At 42.4% G+C, this 15609-nt stretch overlaps 1 protein-coding gene across 2 annotated transcripts in view; it reads left to right on the top strand.

The window, feature by feature from the left end:
* Nucleotides 1-13617, top strand: part of RCL1 (RNA terminal phosphate cyclase like 1) — a 34463-nt gene extending 20846 nt beyond the window's left edge. Inside the window, exons 8-10 of one of the 2 annotated variants that reach the window (XR_010083409.1) lie at nucleotides 5338-5441; nucleotides 11523-11985; nucleotides 13188-13594. Coding sequence is in view for 1 of the 2 variants with exons in the window: in XM_063421863.1 (XP_063277933.1) it covers nucleotides 5338-5441; nucleotides 11523-11673 (255 nt within the window). In the remaining variant the exon portion in view is untranslated. Of the gene's footprint in view, nucleotides 1-5337; nucleotides 5442-11522 lie in introns of both variants that reach the window. The other variant, XM_063421863.1, reaches the window with a different exon arrangement.
* Nucleotides 13618-15609: the final 1992 nt, after the last annotated feature.

Genomic DNA, 15609 nt, shown 5'->3' with positions numbered 1-15609 from the left:
GGCAGAAGTTCACGCTGTTTAGTTATTAGATTACATATGATCACTTAATGTCACTGTCTGGGAACTGCCTTTGAAGGAATGGTGCTGCAAATGAGTGGTTTAGATCACTTAAATCACTGGCAAAAGTATCATCAAAAGCAAGGTTTTGTATAAATTTGTCGACAGGCAACAAAGTTTGATGGCAAGGTTCACTATTGCTTATTACATAGATGAAGCACACAAAGAAATATTTGGATTAGATTGAATCTACAATGATTTATGCAGAGAACGGGAATGCAAAAAGGGTAAGGATGGAAAAGGGTAAGACTGCAAAATGGGTAAGGGAGATCCTCCCTTTGAGTCACAGAAGTGGACCCCTTGCAAAATGTAGCCTCAGACTTGATCAACAATTTGTCTAAAGAATGTAGCAGGATTTAATCATTGGCTACTGGAATGCTGACACAATCAAATACTATAAAAGTGCATGTGCACCAGTGCACGCAGTATGGGGAACAAACAAGATGAGCTAGAGATGTGCATGCTTTTATTGTGGTGACAGAGACATGGTGGGATAGTTCGTGTGACTGGAATGCTGGCCTAAGGGGCTGCACTCTGTTCAGCAGGAACAGACCAGGAAGGCAGAGTGCCAGAGTTGACCTCTGTGTGAGGCAACACCTGGAACGTGTCAAGCTCTATCTTGGTGTGGATGATGAGCTTATGGGTCAAGATAAAAGGGCAGACGTAGTAAGGGTGACACTGTTGTGGGTGTTTGCTGCCTGTTCAGGAGGAGGAAGCGAATGAGGCAGCCTGAAGCAGCCTCCCAGTCACCAAAGCCTGGTTCTTTTGGGGGCTTTAACTACCCTGACATCTGCTGCAGAACCAGCACAGTGACACGCGAACAGCCCAGGAGTTCCTGGAAAGCACAGATGCTGATTTCCTGACACAGGTAGTGGAGAATCCCACAGGGAATGGTGTGCTGCTCAGCTGACACTAACAAACAGGGAAGGGCTTCCTGGAGGTTTGACCGTGAGAGTGTGGAATTCAGAACCAGATGAGGGGAAAGCAGGGCAGCCAGTACGTTTGCAACCATAGACTTAGGGAGAGCTAACTTTAGCTTCTTCAGGGAGATCTTCATGGAGAATGTGATGGGAACAAGCCCCACAGTGTCCAAGAGACCCTGAGGGGTCCAAGAGAGTTGGTTGATATTCTAGGATCGCTTCCTCCAGGTTCAAGAACAATGCTTCCAAATAGCAAGAAAATGGGCAAAGGGGAAGAGATCTGATGGATAAATAAAGAACTTCTCCTGATAATGCATCAAGAGTAAGCAAAAAAATCAAAAACAACAGGAACTGGAAGCAGAGTCAGGTCTCTTGGAATTAATATAGAGAGGTTGTCAGAGTATGTAGAGGGCCAAAATTCATCTGGAATTAAGTCTGGCGAAGAACGTCAAGGACAACAAGAAAGGCTTTTTCAAATACATCAATAACAAAAAGAAAAAGGGTCATATGGGCCTGATACTGAATGGAAGTGGGTCCCCATTAACAGAGGACACAGAGGAGGCAGAGGTAGTGAGTTAGGCTTTTGTGTCCTCATCACTGACAAGACCAGCCCTCAGGGATGTCTGACCCAGGAGACTAGGGAGAAGGAGGGGTTGAAGGAAGACTTTCCCTTGCTGAAGAAGGACCAGTCTGGAGTCTGGCAAATCTGGCATCCACAGGTCCATGGGCCCTGATGGGATGCACCCACAAGTGCTGAGAGACACCAAGGTGGGCAGTTTACGGCCATCTTTGAAATGCTGTGGTGATCAGAAGTGCCTGAGGACTGGAAGAAAGCAAATGTTACTCCAATTTTTAAAAAGGACAAGGAGAATGACCCAAGAAAGTACTAGCCAGTCAGCCTCAGCTCAATCCTTGGGAAGATGATTCTGGAGGCCATTCCTATCCACATGGAGGACAAGAAAGTGAAATAGTCAGCATGGTTTCATTAAAGGTAAATCCTTCTTGACTGACCTGCTTCCCTTCTATAATGAAACAACTAAATGGATAGATGAGGGGAAAGCAGTGGATGTTGTCTACCTTGAGTTCAGCAAGGCTTTTGACACTGTCTCACAACATCCTCACAGGCAAACTCAGGAAGTGTGGATTAGATGAGTGGACAGGGAGGTGGATTGAGAATTGGCTGAGTGGGAGATCCCAGGGGGTTGTAATCAGTAACACAGGGTCTGGCTGGAGGTCTGCCACTAGTGGTGTCCCCAAAGGTAAATACTGGTCCAGTATTGTTTAACTTCTCCACCAATAACTTGAACAAACATACAAATGTCTTCTCAGCGAGTTCACTCATGACACAAAACTGGGAGCAGTCGTCAATACCCCAGGGAGCTGTGCAGACCTTCAGAGGGACCTCAGCAGGTGGGAGAGATGGGCAGAGAGGAACGTCCTGAAACTCAGCAAAGGGAAATACAATGTCCTGCACATGGGGAAGAGTAACCGTGGGCACTAGCAGAGGCTGGGAACTGACCCACTGGGGAGTAGCTGTGTGTATCCTGGAGGACAGCAAGTTGTCCATGAGCTAGCAGTGTGTCCTGGTGGCCAGGAACGTCCTGGGATGCATTAGGAGGAGCACTGACAGCAAGTTGAGGGAGGTAATCCTGCCCCTCTACTCAGCTCTACTGAGACCACATACAGAGTGCTGTGTCCAGTTCTCAGGACAAGAGAGACAAGGTGCTCCTGGAGAAGGTCTAGAGGAGATGACAAAGGTGATTAAAGGACAGGAGCATCTCTCTCACAAGGAAAGGCCAAGAGAGCTGCACATGTTTGGTGTTGAGATGACTGAGAGGGGACCTTATCAATATATCTGAAGGGAGGGTGCCAGTAAGATGGATCCAAGCTCTTGGTGGTGCCAGGCAGTAGGGCAAGAGGCAACAGACAGAAACTGATGCACAGGAAGTTTTACCTGAATATTAGGAAGATATTTTTGAATATCCTTTACAGTGTATATAAAAAGGTTAAAAATTCCCCTCAAGCCTAATAAAATGTGTCAGATGGCTTTGTACCCGTCAACATGTGGAGTGTTAAGCTTTGAGTGTTAAGCTGGGAGTGTATCAGTCCAGGGCCTGTCAACAGCTGTTGGTGATTGTTCTCCAAGTACTGTTGAACTTCAGGTGGTACAACTCTCAGAGGGAGGTGCTGGTGCAGCCTGCTGTGGCATTGGAGAACTCAAAGACCCTCACTTAGTACTACTGCCTGTAGGGTTATGAGATGCTTGGCTTTAGCCTTCTGTCATTCTCTGTTCTGGCCCCAGTCTGGGTCAGTTGTTAGTGGAATTTTCATCAAAAGGTGCTGTAACAATAGTATTGTTCCTCCTGGGCTATGATTTAGACAAAAGTAATGTTCCAATGTTGTCCATTAGAAAACAGCAGTTTGTTAGGCAGACGTTCCTAGGAACAGACTGTTTCTGGTAAGCTAAAAAGGAGCTTAACTGCTCAGGAGCCATTAATCAAGGTCAGTGTCTAATGAGAATTCCTGAGGAGATCATAGAGTGGCCCGAGGGGATGAGAGGAATGCACCAAATGGACATAACAGATTGCTACTGCATAGCAATACTGGGGACGATTGATTCACTGCAGAAAGAAAGTTAGGACATGGTAGATGCATTGTGTTTTGGTGTATTAGAACATGGTTCTTTCCATGCTGCTTAAAGCTTTTGTCTAAATTTGGTTATAAAAGTAGATACTTTATAATGTTTTCAACTGAAAGAAGCTCAGAAAATGTGAAGTTTTCATCCAGGTAATAAGGAGCATTTTGAATTACTAACTTACAGAACTACAGAAAGTCCAGTGTCAGGAATACTTCTTGTATGTTTCTCGTTGGCAAATACAACTGGTGAGATCTGTGGCTTTAGATTGCACGAGCAAATTCTGCAAACACCCTCTTCACTCAAGATAAAGCACAATTTTTATCGGTCCCATAGGAGGCATTAGGTTGAGTATGTGAACTTCATTTTGGTATGGCAAGTTCACATAGTTAAAAGAGCATGTACTGCTGTAAGAGCATGTTTTAGGAGTTGGGTCATGGTAGTGAATGTAATAGAGCAACTTATTTTGGTGTGCTGTAGTTCATTGCATGAAATGCTGAGGCTTTTTGTTAGAACAGTGGAGCTCAGGCATGTCACATAGAAGCAAGGCCATCTTGAAAATTAAATCTTCAGTATTCCCCCTTGGAAAGGCTCTTCCTTTCTGCCTCTCACTGAAAAAACATGCTGAGATTGTCACATTGGCTGATTCTGTTTATCTATGTAGTCCAAAATTTATTTTCTCCCTTGCATTCTTGGATAATGTTATGTCTTGAAATTATGACAGGTTACCTTCCTTTTCAACAAAGGTAGCTGTCAGTTCACCTCATTAGAGAACTTGGTTTTAAAAAGATGAATTTTTAGTTTGACTCTCTCTAGAGAGCCTATTCAGAGGACTTAGCATTAGGCCTGATGCAGAAGAAAACTGTTCATAGATTTCATGTGGCTGTGGATCAGTATAAATATAAGGACAGTCCAAAATTATGTTGGATTTTTTTCTATTTTCAGTGTTTTTGCATACCAGTAATTGGTAAAGTCTCTCTACAGCTGCCCTGACTGAAAGTGTCCCTTTAAATTTATATTTCAACTTTGTAAAAAATTTCTTATTTCTAATTCTAGCCTTCCATTTCTAATTAATGTATGCATCATAGTAAACACCTTCCACATACAGAACAATTTACCATGCATGTGACTTACTATAGTCAAATATGTACATGACTATCTGTGGTTCTACTTAATTTTATGTATGGCTCTTTCACTTAGTAATAAAAAAAGTCTTCCATTTTAATTATGAACAGAAATGTTTTACAAGTGCAAACCCACAAAAGTTGGCAGCAAGAGTTTTTGTGGATAAGTGCTAAATAACTTTTAACTTGCTTTTTTGCACCTTTTTTGCTAACACTGAACTATTTGTCCAAATGTAACTACTGTTATAATAAAGTGCTGGAATTCATGGATCTTCAGATGCATGTGAACTAGAACTAATACCTCTTTTCAATTTACTGGAAAGCAATTTTTGAGTGTTTACATTCTGGGATGTTAAACAGATTAGGAAGAAAGTTTATTGTGACCTTGTTATGGGTTTTGTTTTAGTTCTGTTCTTTTCCCAGCCTGACATATGAAACTAATTTATCATTGTTAAAAAATCTAGATTTTTATCTTCTTGTCCCTTAAAAATTGAGAGTAGTATTTCAGCCTTTTAAGTTTATCTTTTGCCTTTGTTACTCTCCTCCCATCCCAATTTCTGGTTTGTACAGAGATTAATTATTAAAATATTTTGGTTTACAGGGAGGCTGTGTAGATTCAACAAATCAGAGCCTTGCTCTGCTCCTTATGACCCTTGGACAGCGGGATGTTTCCAAAGTCCTGTTGGGACCTCTGTCTCCATACACGTAAGTTGTTTTGTTCAGTTCAATTACACAGTCTTGTTTTAATCCACTAGTTTTGTTGCACAGCTGTTTTTATATATGGAAGACTTTGCCTATGGTAACAAATAGAACAGCTTGTACCCGACTTCAAATGAGACAAGTGGTGTAAGTTGCCTAGATTTTTTTTCTACATGTTAGATGAGACCCTTACTGTTCTATATTATTCCTATTTCTGAGAATTGCAGAGACAGGATTTATTGATGGTTCTTGACCTGGAATGTATGTGTACATCAGTTGGCTTTTTGTTGCCTAGTGTACACTACTATGTTTTCCCTAGTGATCTCTCTGTAGCTGTGTCATTAAATGTCATATTTCAAAAGGCTAGCCAAAATCAAAAGCTGTGATTTTTCCTATGAAACAGCATAAGGCTTCAACTCATGGAGCTATGTGCTATTTCAAGGTTTTATCGGGCAGCAGAAACCTGTCTGGTCCTACAGTCTCAGTTTTTAATAAAGCTTTGTCTGTAGCTAATAGTTCTTAAGAGGATAGAAAAAAAATTTCTTTTATTGCTAGTTGTAAACACCGGTTACAGAATCACAGAATCATCAAGGTTGGAAAAGACATCTAAGATCATCAAGTCTAACTTCTGATAGAGCACTATTTCTCAACTAGACCATAGTGCTAGGTATGGTTGTTTCTTCGACACTTCCACAGATTGACTTCACCACCACCATGGGTGGCCCATTTCAATTCTTAACAACCCTTGCAATGAAAAAATTCTTCCTGATGTGCAACCTGAACATTCACTGGTGCAGCTTGAGGCCATTTCCTCTAATTCTGTCACTTGTTTCCTGGGAGAAGAGACCAAACCCACACCTGGCTACACCCTCCTTTCAGGCAGTTGTAGAGGGCAATAATGTCCCGCCTGTGCCTCCTTTTCTCCAGGCTAAACACACCTAGCTCTCTCAGCTGCTCCTCACAGAACATGGGCTCCGGATCCTTCCCCAGCTCCACTGCCCTTCTTGATCTCCCTCTAGCACCTCGATGTCCTTCTTGGAATGAGGGGCCCAGAACAGAACACAGGATTGGAGGTGTGGCCTCACCAGTGCTGAGTACAGGGGGACAATCCCTGCCCTGGCCCTGCTGGCCACACCATTGCTGGTACAGGCCAGGATGCCCTTGCCCTTCTTGGCCACCTGGGCACAGCCTGGCTCATGTTCAGTCACTGTCACAGCACCCCCAGGTCCTTTCCCCTGGGCAGCTTTCCAGGCACTCTGCCCCAGCCTGTGGCACTGCCTGGGGTTGTTGTGAGCCAAGGGCAGGGCCCAGCACTGGGCCTTGGTGCCCCTCACACCACTGGCCTTGGCCCATCGATCCAGCCTGTCCAGATCCCCCTGCAGAGCCTTCCTGCCCTCCAGCAGATCAACACTCCCACCCAGCTTGGTGTCATCTGCAAACTGACTGGGGGTGCACTCAATCCCCTCGTCCAGATGATCCATGAAGAACATAGAACTGGCCCCAGTACTGAGCCCTGGGGAACACCACTGGTGACTGACGGCCAACTGGATCTAACTCCATCCACCACCACTCTCTGGGCCCAGCTGCACAGACAGGTACAGACAGAAACCCAGCAAAGAGGGTACCCATCCAAGCCACGGGCTATTACTCTAGTTCCCTGGGTCCTCCTTCTGACCCTGCTGGTATGAGCATCACACGGGCCAACTCCAGTCCTCTGGGACCTGCTCAGTTAGCCAGGACTGATGCTACATGATGGAGAGCAGCTTGGTGAACTCTTCTGCCAGCTCCCTCAGTTTCCTTGAACAAATCCCGTGCAATCCCATAGACTTCTGAGTGTCTAAATGGCTCAGTACTTCATGGTGTGTTGCAGAAGATCTATTCTGGTCCCTGCACCCCAGCTCAGGGGGCTGGTTGCCCTGAGGATAAGAGTTACTGTTAAAGACTGAGGCAAAGAAGACATTCAGTACCTCAGCCTTTTCCTCATCATTGATGACAATGTTCCTTTCCACATCCAGTAAAACATGGAGACTCTCTTTGGCTTTCCTTTAATTTTTAATGTGTTTAAAAAAACACTTTCTTATTATCTTTTACAGCAGTGGCCAAACTGAGTTCTAGGAGAAACTGGTTAGGTAAACAGCATCCATGATAAAAACTTTATTTTTTCGGATTTGCAAGGGATTTACTAGATCACAGTTATTTCTAGAGACTGGGCAGTTATTCTGTAGTCAAATGAAGGGAGGTTTGTTTATCTGACAATGGCATCAAATAATAAGAGTATGAACTGTCCTTTTTCGGTTATCATGGTACCGGTGCTGTATACGTGAAAGGTACAGTACTGTGATAACTGAAGAATGGTGGTGCCATCACATGAGAGCTAAAAGTTACCTAACTGCTCTTCTCAACTCCCGATACCTTGGAAACAACATTCATCAGATTTTGAGGGGAAGACAGGGAACTGTCCCATTGCACAAAGGGAAAGTAATCCCCTGTAAAGTAAGTATTCTTGTGGATGGTTTCAGAAGAGTAGATATTAGTGTATGAAGTGCACAGTTAAGCATATGAGACAGTCCAATCACTTATCACTGTATTTTTTAATTTTTTACCCTTTTTTTGTTCTGTGAAAATCAAGCAAATGCACTAGTTTATTTTCTAAGCAGGTTCAGTTCAAGTTGGTGGGTTGTCACTTTTTCCAAGCTAGGTGTTATGCAGAAGGGATAAAGGTCAGGGGTACACATAATGAAGCAGCACATCATAAAATCTATGATTCTGTGAGGATCTGTGACTCGTCAGTCCTGTGAGGATCTGTTCAGATAGAATGCAGCTTTTTATGTAGGACCCCCATGCCCTCAACTCGGGCTCCTTATAATGGACTGGTAAATTTGGCTCCCAAGCAACTCATTGGATACACAAGCAAATGAAGCAAATTGCAGTATTGTCATGTTTCATGTCCTTGTCCCTTCTTTTCTCTCAGAGCTATGATATCCCTGCATTTAACACTTTCACCCTACAGAATCTGAAGTTATTTAAAAGCTATGTTATGCTAGATTGGCTTCCCTGTCCAGTATAGTGTAGCATGAATGTGACAGTTCAGCTGGCTGCTGAGGGCATCACATGTGAACAAAATGCTTTGGAATATGTCCATTAGGATGAGGAAATGTCTTATTTTCATGGGAGACATCCGTTGCCTTAACTAACAATGGGGAGTGGAAGGGCAGGCAGCATCATGAGCAGGGCTGTCCTGAGTGGCAATGGGGCTACGAGTCTGCATGTCCAGCAGCTGTCTGCATGACCCCTTTCTTAGCATCCATATTTGACAGAAGCAAGTGCCTTTCCGAGCTTAAAATCAAATGCAGGGTTCTGGCCATGCCTCTAACTCACAGAGGTCAGTCTGCCAGGACAGACCTGTCCGCATACAGGTGGATCAGCATGAGCTGGAGGAATATGGAGGACAGCAACAGGAAAGCCTGAGTCCCCCAGTCCATGGTTTTACAAGGGTTTAGGAGCTTCAAGAGGTGGGGTTAGGGTGGCTCTGCCCAGCCAAGCTGACTTTTTCAGTTCCTCCCCTGACTGGGGATGCCCACCCCCAGCTCCTCAGTCTCTCCTGCTGGGAAAGGTCTCTGGCAGGACTCAGGAGTGCTGGTGCTGCCAGTGCAACCAGGCAAAGCCCTGTGCAGGCCTCAGGGCAGCTGAACCAAGAATGCACTGCTAGTGCTCAGGTCTTCTCTCAGGCTGGTCTGTTAGTGGGTTGCTTTGCCCAGTACGTGAAGTTCTTGGGTACTTTTTGGTAATTCTTAGCAGGCTTTGGGGAAAAGACAGCGCTTAGATAAGCAGGCCTTTTACTCTTCTTGTTGGCTGTAAGGCCTCTAATGGCTCATGTAGCTGTCCTCGCACCTAAGGAGCAGCTCTGTTCAGCTGCTGCCTTGTTCTTGCCTGAATACACAGTGTATGTAAATTTTCAGCAAAATAAACCTTTGTACCTTTCACCCCTTCCCTCAGTCCTCCAGCCTGTGCCTGTGTGGTCACAGGTACCCACCTGTGACCCAGACTAACCCCAGAGCTAATACAAACCTGCTTTCTGTCACGTACCCCTACCTTCCCACCTCTTTCTCTTCTGTTTTCAGGGCTCATACCACTTGTGCTTCCACTGCTACAAGACAAAGCTGGCCTTTTGCTGCTTCTACATTCTCCCCTGATGTCCCCAGGCAGTCTCGCCCTTGCTCACACTCCAGCGAGCCTTTCCCATCTACATGTGGGCTGATAACTTTCTGCCTTTATTCAAAGGGAGAAGAGGCAGAGATGCAGTGTAGCCCACCTATGTGCAAAGAAGTATGGCCTGAACTGATCCCGCCATGTTGCAGTTTCCTGATCACCTTTTAGTATTTTTTCCTGAGTCTCTGGCTCCACGTGCCGTTGGCATTTTTATAGTTTATTCTGTGCCCTCCTTGCAGTTCAGCATGCCACTCTTGCTGTTTTGGTCTTGGCTGCTTTCTTGTCACACTGCCAAAGCCTGTGAAAGGACCCAGCTAAGGAGAGGGCTGATACAGAGCTTGTTGTCTGTCAGCTTTACTGAAGCATTTGTGCCAGCATATGCCCCTTTGCCTACTATAGCTGCAACCAGAAACCTTGTAGCTGGGGAGGCATGGAAGAAAAGGTGGTTTTTAGTTCTTCCTTTCAACGGTTGGTGCATTTGAGAGATGAGAGAGCTGGTGTCTGTGCTGAGACAAGTTGTCAGTCCAGGAAGGTGCAGGAGAAAGTATCCATAGCATTGGGAGCAATATTCCCACATTCATCCTGCAGAGCTATCTAGCAGATTCCCTCAGAGATAAGTAAGATCATCCCAAGCACACACCAGTAGAGGTAAAGCAGCCTTTCTTTTTCCCGGTCCTGCCATTTTCCTCCTTTCCTCTATATATCTGAGTGCAGAAGCAGTAGCATGCCCAGCTGAAGTGTATAAAGCAATTTTGCTCCCGCAATTTTCCTTGTACTCCTTTACAATTTCAGTGAATAGGAGCTGTCAAGAGGCTTTCAGAGGCCTCATGATGTCACAGTGGGGACAGGCTTAGGCTTTTGGTCTCCTTCTCATTTTGTGCGTACTTACTCCAATTGGTTGTAATGATGTATGTGTGATTAGCTTGCAATTATACTTTCAGCATGTAGAGCAGACAAGCCAATGTGTGAACTGGATGTCCACATTCTCTTTCTTTAAACTAAGAAAAGCACATACCAATTGCTGTAGGAGATTAAATCTTAGTTCAAGACTGCCAGCTTGCTTGTGGCCTTGACTGGAGGAGTCCAAACTTCTTTGAGGGGCAATTAGAAATTTTTCTTTGTAGTATTTTGGTGCAATTGCACCAAAAGAGTTCCCTCTTTTGGAGAAGCCAGTAAAAATGTTTTCTTGGATGTTTTAGGTTTTTCTCTTTTTTTATAGTTTTTTATGTTACTCACCCTGGAGTCAGTGTTTGTTTAGGATCAGTGTGATTATTCAGTTTCTTCTTGCCTTTCTCTGAAATGACAAAAGGATTTTTTTTCTGAAAATGAGAAACAGGAAGAATTATGTGTCTGAATATAACTCTAATAAAATATTTAACTGAGAAGTGGAGAAGTCAGTTATCAATCAGAAATCAAACCCATGCTTTGGGATCTCTTTCAAAGTATGCACCAAATGTTTTGACTATCCCTATTTCTGTTTTATTTCTGCTTTAAACATTGGGTGGGGGAAAGGAGAATCACAGGTTGGTATGGGGTTCATATAGCCCTGATGAAGAGTCAGCATCAGGAGTAAATGACCTTGGCTGGCTACATTTCTCTCCTTTCTTTCTTCTTCCCTCACCTTTTTGTCTTGCTGTATTACCAGCCATTCCTCTGTCTGCTTATACAGAGAGCGCACAGGTTTCAGCAGGGGTCACTAGCTACTTCTACAACACAAGTGAGAACGGTGTTTGGAGTTTGTAGCCCTGTTTCTCTGTTTGTACTAAGCAATATTTTCATATTTCATTCACCATGCTCATTGCTGGAATTGGTGCTGGTGCATAATGCTATTGGACTTTCTGTTTTATTTCTTAAACTGTATTATTTTCTCTCATTCAGAATCAAGTTTCTGCGACACCTCAGAAGCTTCTTCCAGATCATGTTTAAAATTGAAACAAAGACTACTGAAGAAGAGCACACTGGTGGGGAGAAAGTCTTAATGACATGTGTTGGCATTGGATTTTCCAACCTCAGTAAAACTATAAGATAAAAAACATATACAGACTTCATGGAAGACAGAAAATGCTGCAAAGAGCTAATAAAACCTACCTGTCTATGTACTTATTCTGGCATAGGGAGACCTGTGATGATTCCAATGTGGGTGTACCCAAGCTCACTGCATGTAAACAATAAACCTGACTTTAGACTATTTAGATCTGTGCTATTTATAAATGCAATGCCAGTATTCTGTGCTGTTTGGAGTGGCTCTCTGGAGCCTCAGCTGACTTGGGACTCTTCGCACTGCATTTCACTGAATGGGACACAAGTGCTTCATGTCACTGTGCTCTCAAGCCTTAATGAGGTGAGTGTTCTGGTTTTGTGTATTTACTGATTTCACTGGTAGCTTTTTCTGAAAGGTTTAGGTAGAGAGGGAAAACAGAATTGACCAAAACAAGCTTTGTATTGCAAAACAAATGATCACAGTGGAAATATTAGATTCTTGAGGTAACTGCAGAGAGAATATTGGCATGAAAATTGAAGTAAAGGTGTGACAGCAATTCTTTGTTTATACATTTCATGTATATAGAATTTGTCAGATGCTCCATCCTGTTTGCATTTATTAAATTCACAGAATCACAAAATAGCCTGAGTCAGAAAGAACGCAGGAGGACTACTGAGTACAACTCTTAAGTGAATGGACTGTACAGGGATGAAACCCATGACCTTGGCATTATTAGCACCGTCCTTTAACCAGCTGAGCTCATCTCAGGGTTGCTGTTTCACAGGAAGAATAAAATATCTGTCTTTTACTTTTCCTATTGTTAGAATACTACAGAAGAGATCACAGCCTATACTGACTTATTTTAGTCTCTTTTGCAAAGATGGGCATAGGAGGAGAAATCTCCATGGCAGCTTTTGACTCATCACATGTACTCTTTTTAGATTTGTTTGGCATGTTATACACTTGGTTCACAATTAGTTGTGAGTAGTAGCAAAAAAAGCTATAGGCTTTGAGAAAGAAGAATATATTCAGAATATTCATCATCATATTTTGTGCCTCTGCTCCCTTTTTAAATGCCAGTAATGCTGTTTGGGCCGTATGCTTGGATTGACAGATGCAAAAAAGTTTCTACGAGGTTGTAAATATTTACCCATGAATGCTTCTGGTAGATTCCAGGCAAACCTGGTGAAGTTAATGCTGAACTCATGACACAAGGGAAGAAATTTATATTTGACTTCAGACTATACTTGTGTCTGGAGAAAAATAAAACGGTCTCAAAAGCTGGTATATAGAGAGAGCAGATACTAGTGACTGTGTTAAAATGGTTTTACAAACTTTATTTGATGCCACTGTAAAGTGGGCATTACTTCTGTAGTACAAAGACTATATATTAGGCCCAAAAGGATTTTCACAAAGGCTTGGTATTTGCTTAGTATTTTGTTAACTTTGGCAGGCTGTGTGAGTAGTTTTTTGCTGTATTTTGTTCTTGTTGCAATCTGTCAGACATGATTTGAAAAAATAAAGTATTTATTTCCTAAATAAGATTTTATTTCCCTTTAAAGCAAAACAGACAATAACTGGAAAAAGAAGCCTGGAAGTCTTTCCTGAGCCCTTCATGGCAATCTTGAACTGATACATCAAAAAAAACCATCTTTGGGAGCTGCCAGAGAGGGAGGAAGGGAAAGGGTGAAGCCATTCTTATATCTTACTAGCTTTTCAAAATTTGACTTGCAGCTAAGGAAATCCTAAATAAAACAATAGAAAATGAAATAAAATAACTTGACTATATTTTTTTACATTTCAAGTGAGAAAAAGGTATGTAGGCCTGAAAAAATTTTCCTTGCTCCCCTCTGTCACTATGTAATGAAAAAACTAGAAACATTATGAATTCAAATTACCCAAAATACAAGGTGCCACTGATCCCAAAAGGTGACATGTACAAACTAAGATTAAAAGCCAATAGAATAAAGATATAAAACTTAATTAAAGATTCAAGTTTGTGCCACAGCTCCAATTTCCAGAATTTGCTGAAATAAAAATTTGTAAGTATTGTCACAACTTCAAAAATAAAAAGCTTTATTGTTTTTAAGCTTAACTATAAAGCTGTACATTTTTCCAAATGTTCCAGTTGCACCAGGCATAGAGACAGCAATAAGTTGCCCAAGCATCAGATTCTTCAGCAATAATTGTCACACAATTACCTGTACTTAAACTCTGTGTTAAAATTGGACTGGCAAGCCTTAGCCCTGCTGCAAATTGCATAGCTCTACAGCAAAACACTTGCTGCAACTCTGAATTTGATTGTTGCTTTACAGAGAAAAAGATAGGTATATAAAACTGATAAGTTTTTCCAGAAAAGTCACTCTTCAGAGAAATAGTAACAATTCCAGAGGAGGTTTAAGGTAAGAACTTCCTTAAAATTATTTGGCCTTCATATTCCGGGACAAGTACTTAGAAGGAAATCCTGCAGATAAAAGCTGCTTGTTTATCAGCATAACAGCAATTGATATCTGTTTTGGTGGTCTGATCATACAAGGAAGTAAGATAGTTAATTTTAGAGCTGGACAGAGGAAATTAATTTTTGGTCAAAATTCAGTGTTGATAGCCACAGACTTTATGGTAAAGATGATAGTTACTAGGAGACACATCTTTCATCTCAGTCCATCCATAGCAGAGTAATAAGTAACTTAAATTTGTAGTGATTAGCTGTACATGAATAATCCTGTACCCTTTGAACAATCCATCAGTAATTTAGTTAATCCCTTTGCGTGAACAGCTCTGATCACAGAATCAGAATGGTTTGAGTTGAAAGAGACCTTACAGATCATCTAGTTCCACCATCCCCCAAACAGGTTGCTCAAGGACCCATTCAGTCTGGCCTTGAACACTTCCAGGTTTTGGGCATCCACAACTACACTGGGCAACCTGTTAGAGCAGCTCAGCACCCTCACAGTAAGGAATTTCTTCCTGATAGCTAATCTAAACATACCCTCTTTCAGTTTAAAGCCATCACTACTCGTTCTGTCAGTACATGCCCTTTTAAAAAGCTCCTTTCCAGCCTTCCTTTAGGTTCCATTAGGTACAGACTTAAAGGTGCTATAAGGTCTCTACAGAGTCCTCTGCAGGCTGTATAAACCCAACTCTCTCAGGCTGTCCTCATAAAGAGGAGAAGTGCTCCAGCCCTTGTATCTTTACTGTGGGCCTCCTCTGGACTTGCTCCAAGAGGTCCAGGTCTTATGTTGGGGTTCCCAGAGCTGGATGTAGCACTGCAGGTGCAGTTCCATGAGAGTGGCAGTCACAGTGGTGACGTGAAAAATAAATGTAAAATATGCCTTTACTTTGCATCTCCTGCCAGTTTTATAATACCTGTTGTCAAACTTTCTTCTGTGATGCTATGATTGTAGTTTGACTGCACCTCTAGTTAATGTCAGAAAATCCATGGTAACCTGCTACAGGACAACTTGTGGAGTAGAAGAGATTATATTGGAAGCAAAATTGTTTCATTCCAAGCCAGTGCACTTTAGCAAAGGCATATGGCTAGAAGCCAGTGCAATAACTGTCTGGGGAAGCACACAAGTAGGTAAGTTAGCTAGGCCAAAACAGTAAGTACATGGCTGTCTTGGGTAATGTTTTCAAAATGGTGTTTTGTTACTGCCAGAGCACAGGTACTTTTTCTCTTCTTCCTCTTCCATGGGTGATACGGATTTTGTTTCAATCCACAGAGGCATAATTCTCTGCTTGTAAATTCTGACATTCACTTCCCTGTTTCTCAGTCATACTCTTGAGACAGACCCAGAGGCCAAAAAAAAAGACAAGAAAAGAATGAGTTTTCAGGATGCATAATTTTATATATGAGTTAATTTCCCTTTTTTTTTTTTTTTAATATAGTATGGCCATCTCCACGCTTTTATTTTGTATGTCTGATGTATGTACATTTCCATTTAATCTGCCTCCTAAGGGATCCCAAGTGAGACACACAACTGT

The sequence above is a fragment of the Prinia subflava genome, chromosome Z (genome assembly GCF_021018805.1).
Source record: "Prinia subflava isolate CZ2003 ecotype Zambia chromosome Z, Cam_Psub_1.2, whole genome shotgun sequence".
NCBI classification, from domain to species: domain Eukaryota; kingdom Metazoa; phylum Chordata; class Aves; order Passeriformes; family Cisticolidae; genus Prinia; species Prinia subflava.
The sequence above is the reverse complement of the archived record's forward strand: the minus strand, read 5'-3'. Positions and strand labels throughout refer to the sequence as shown.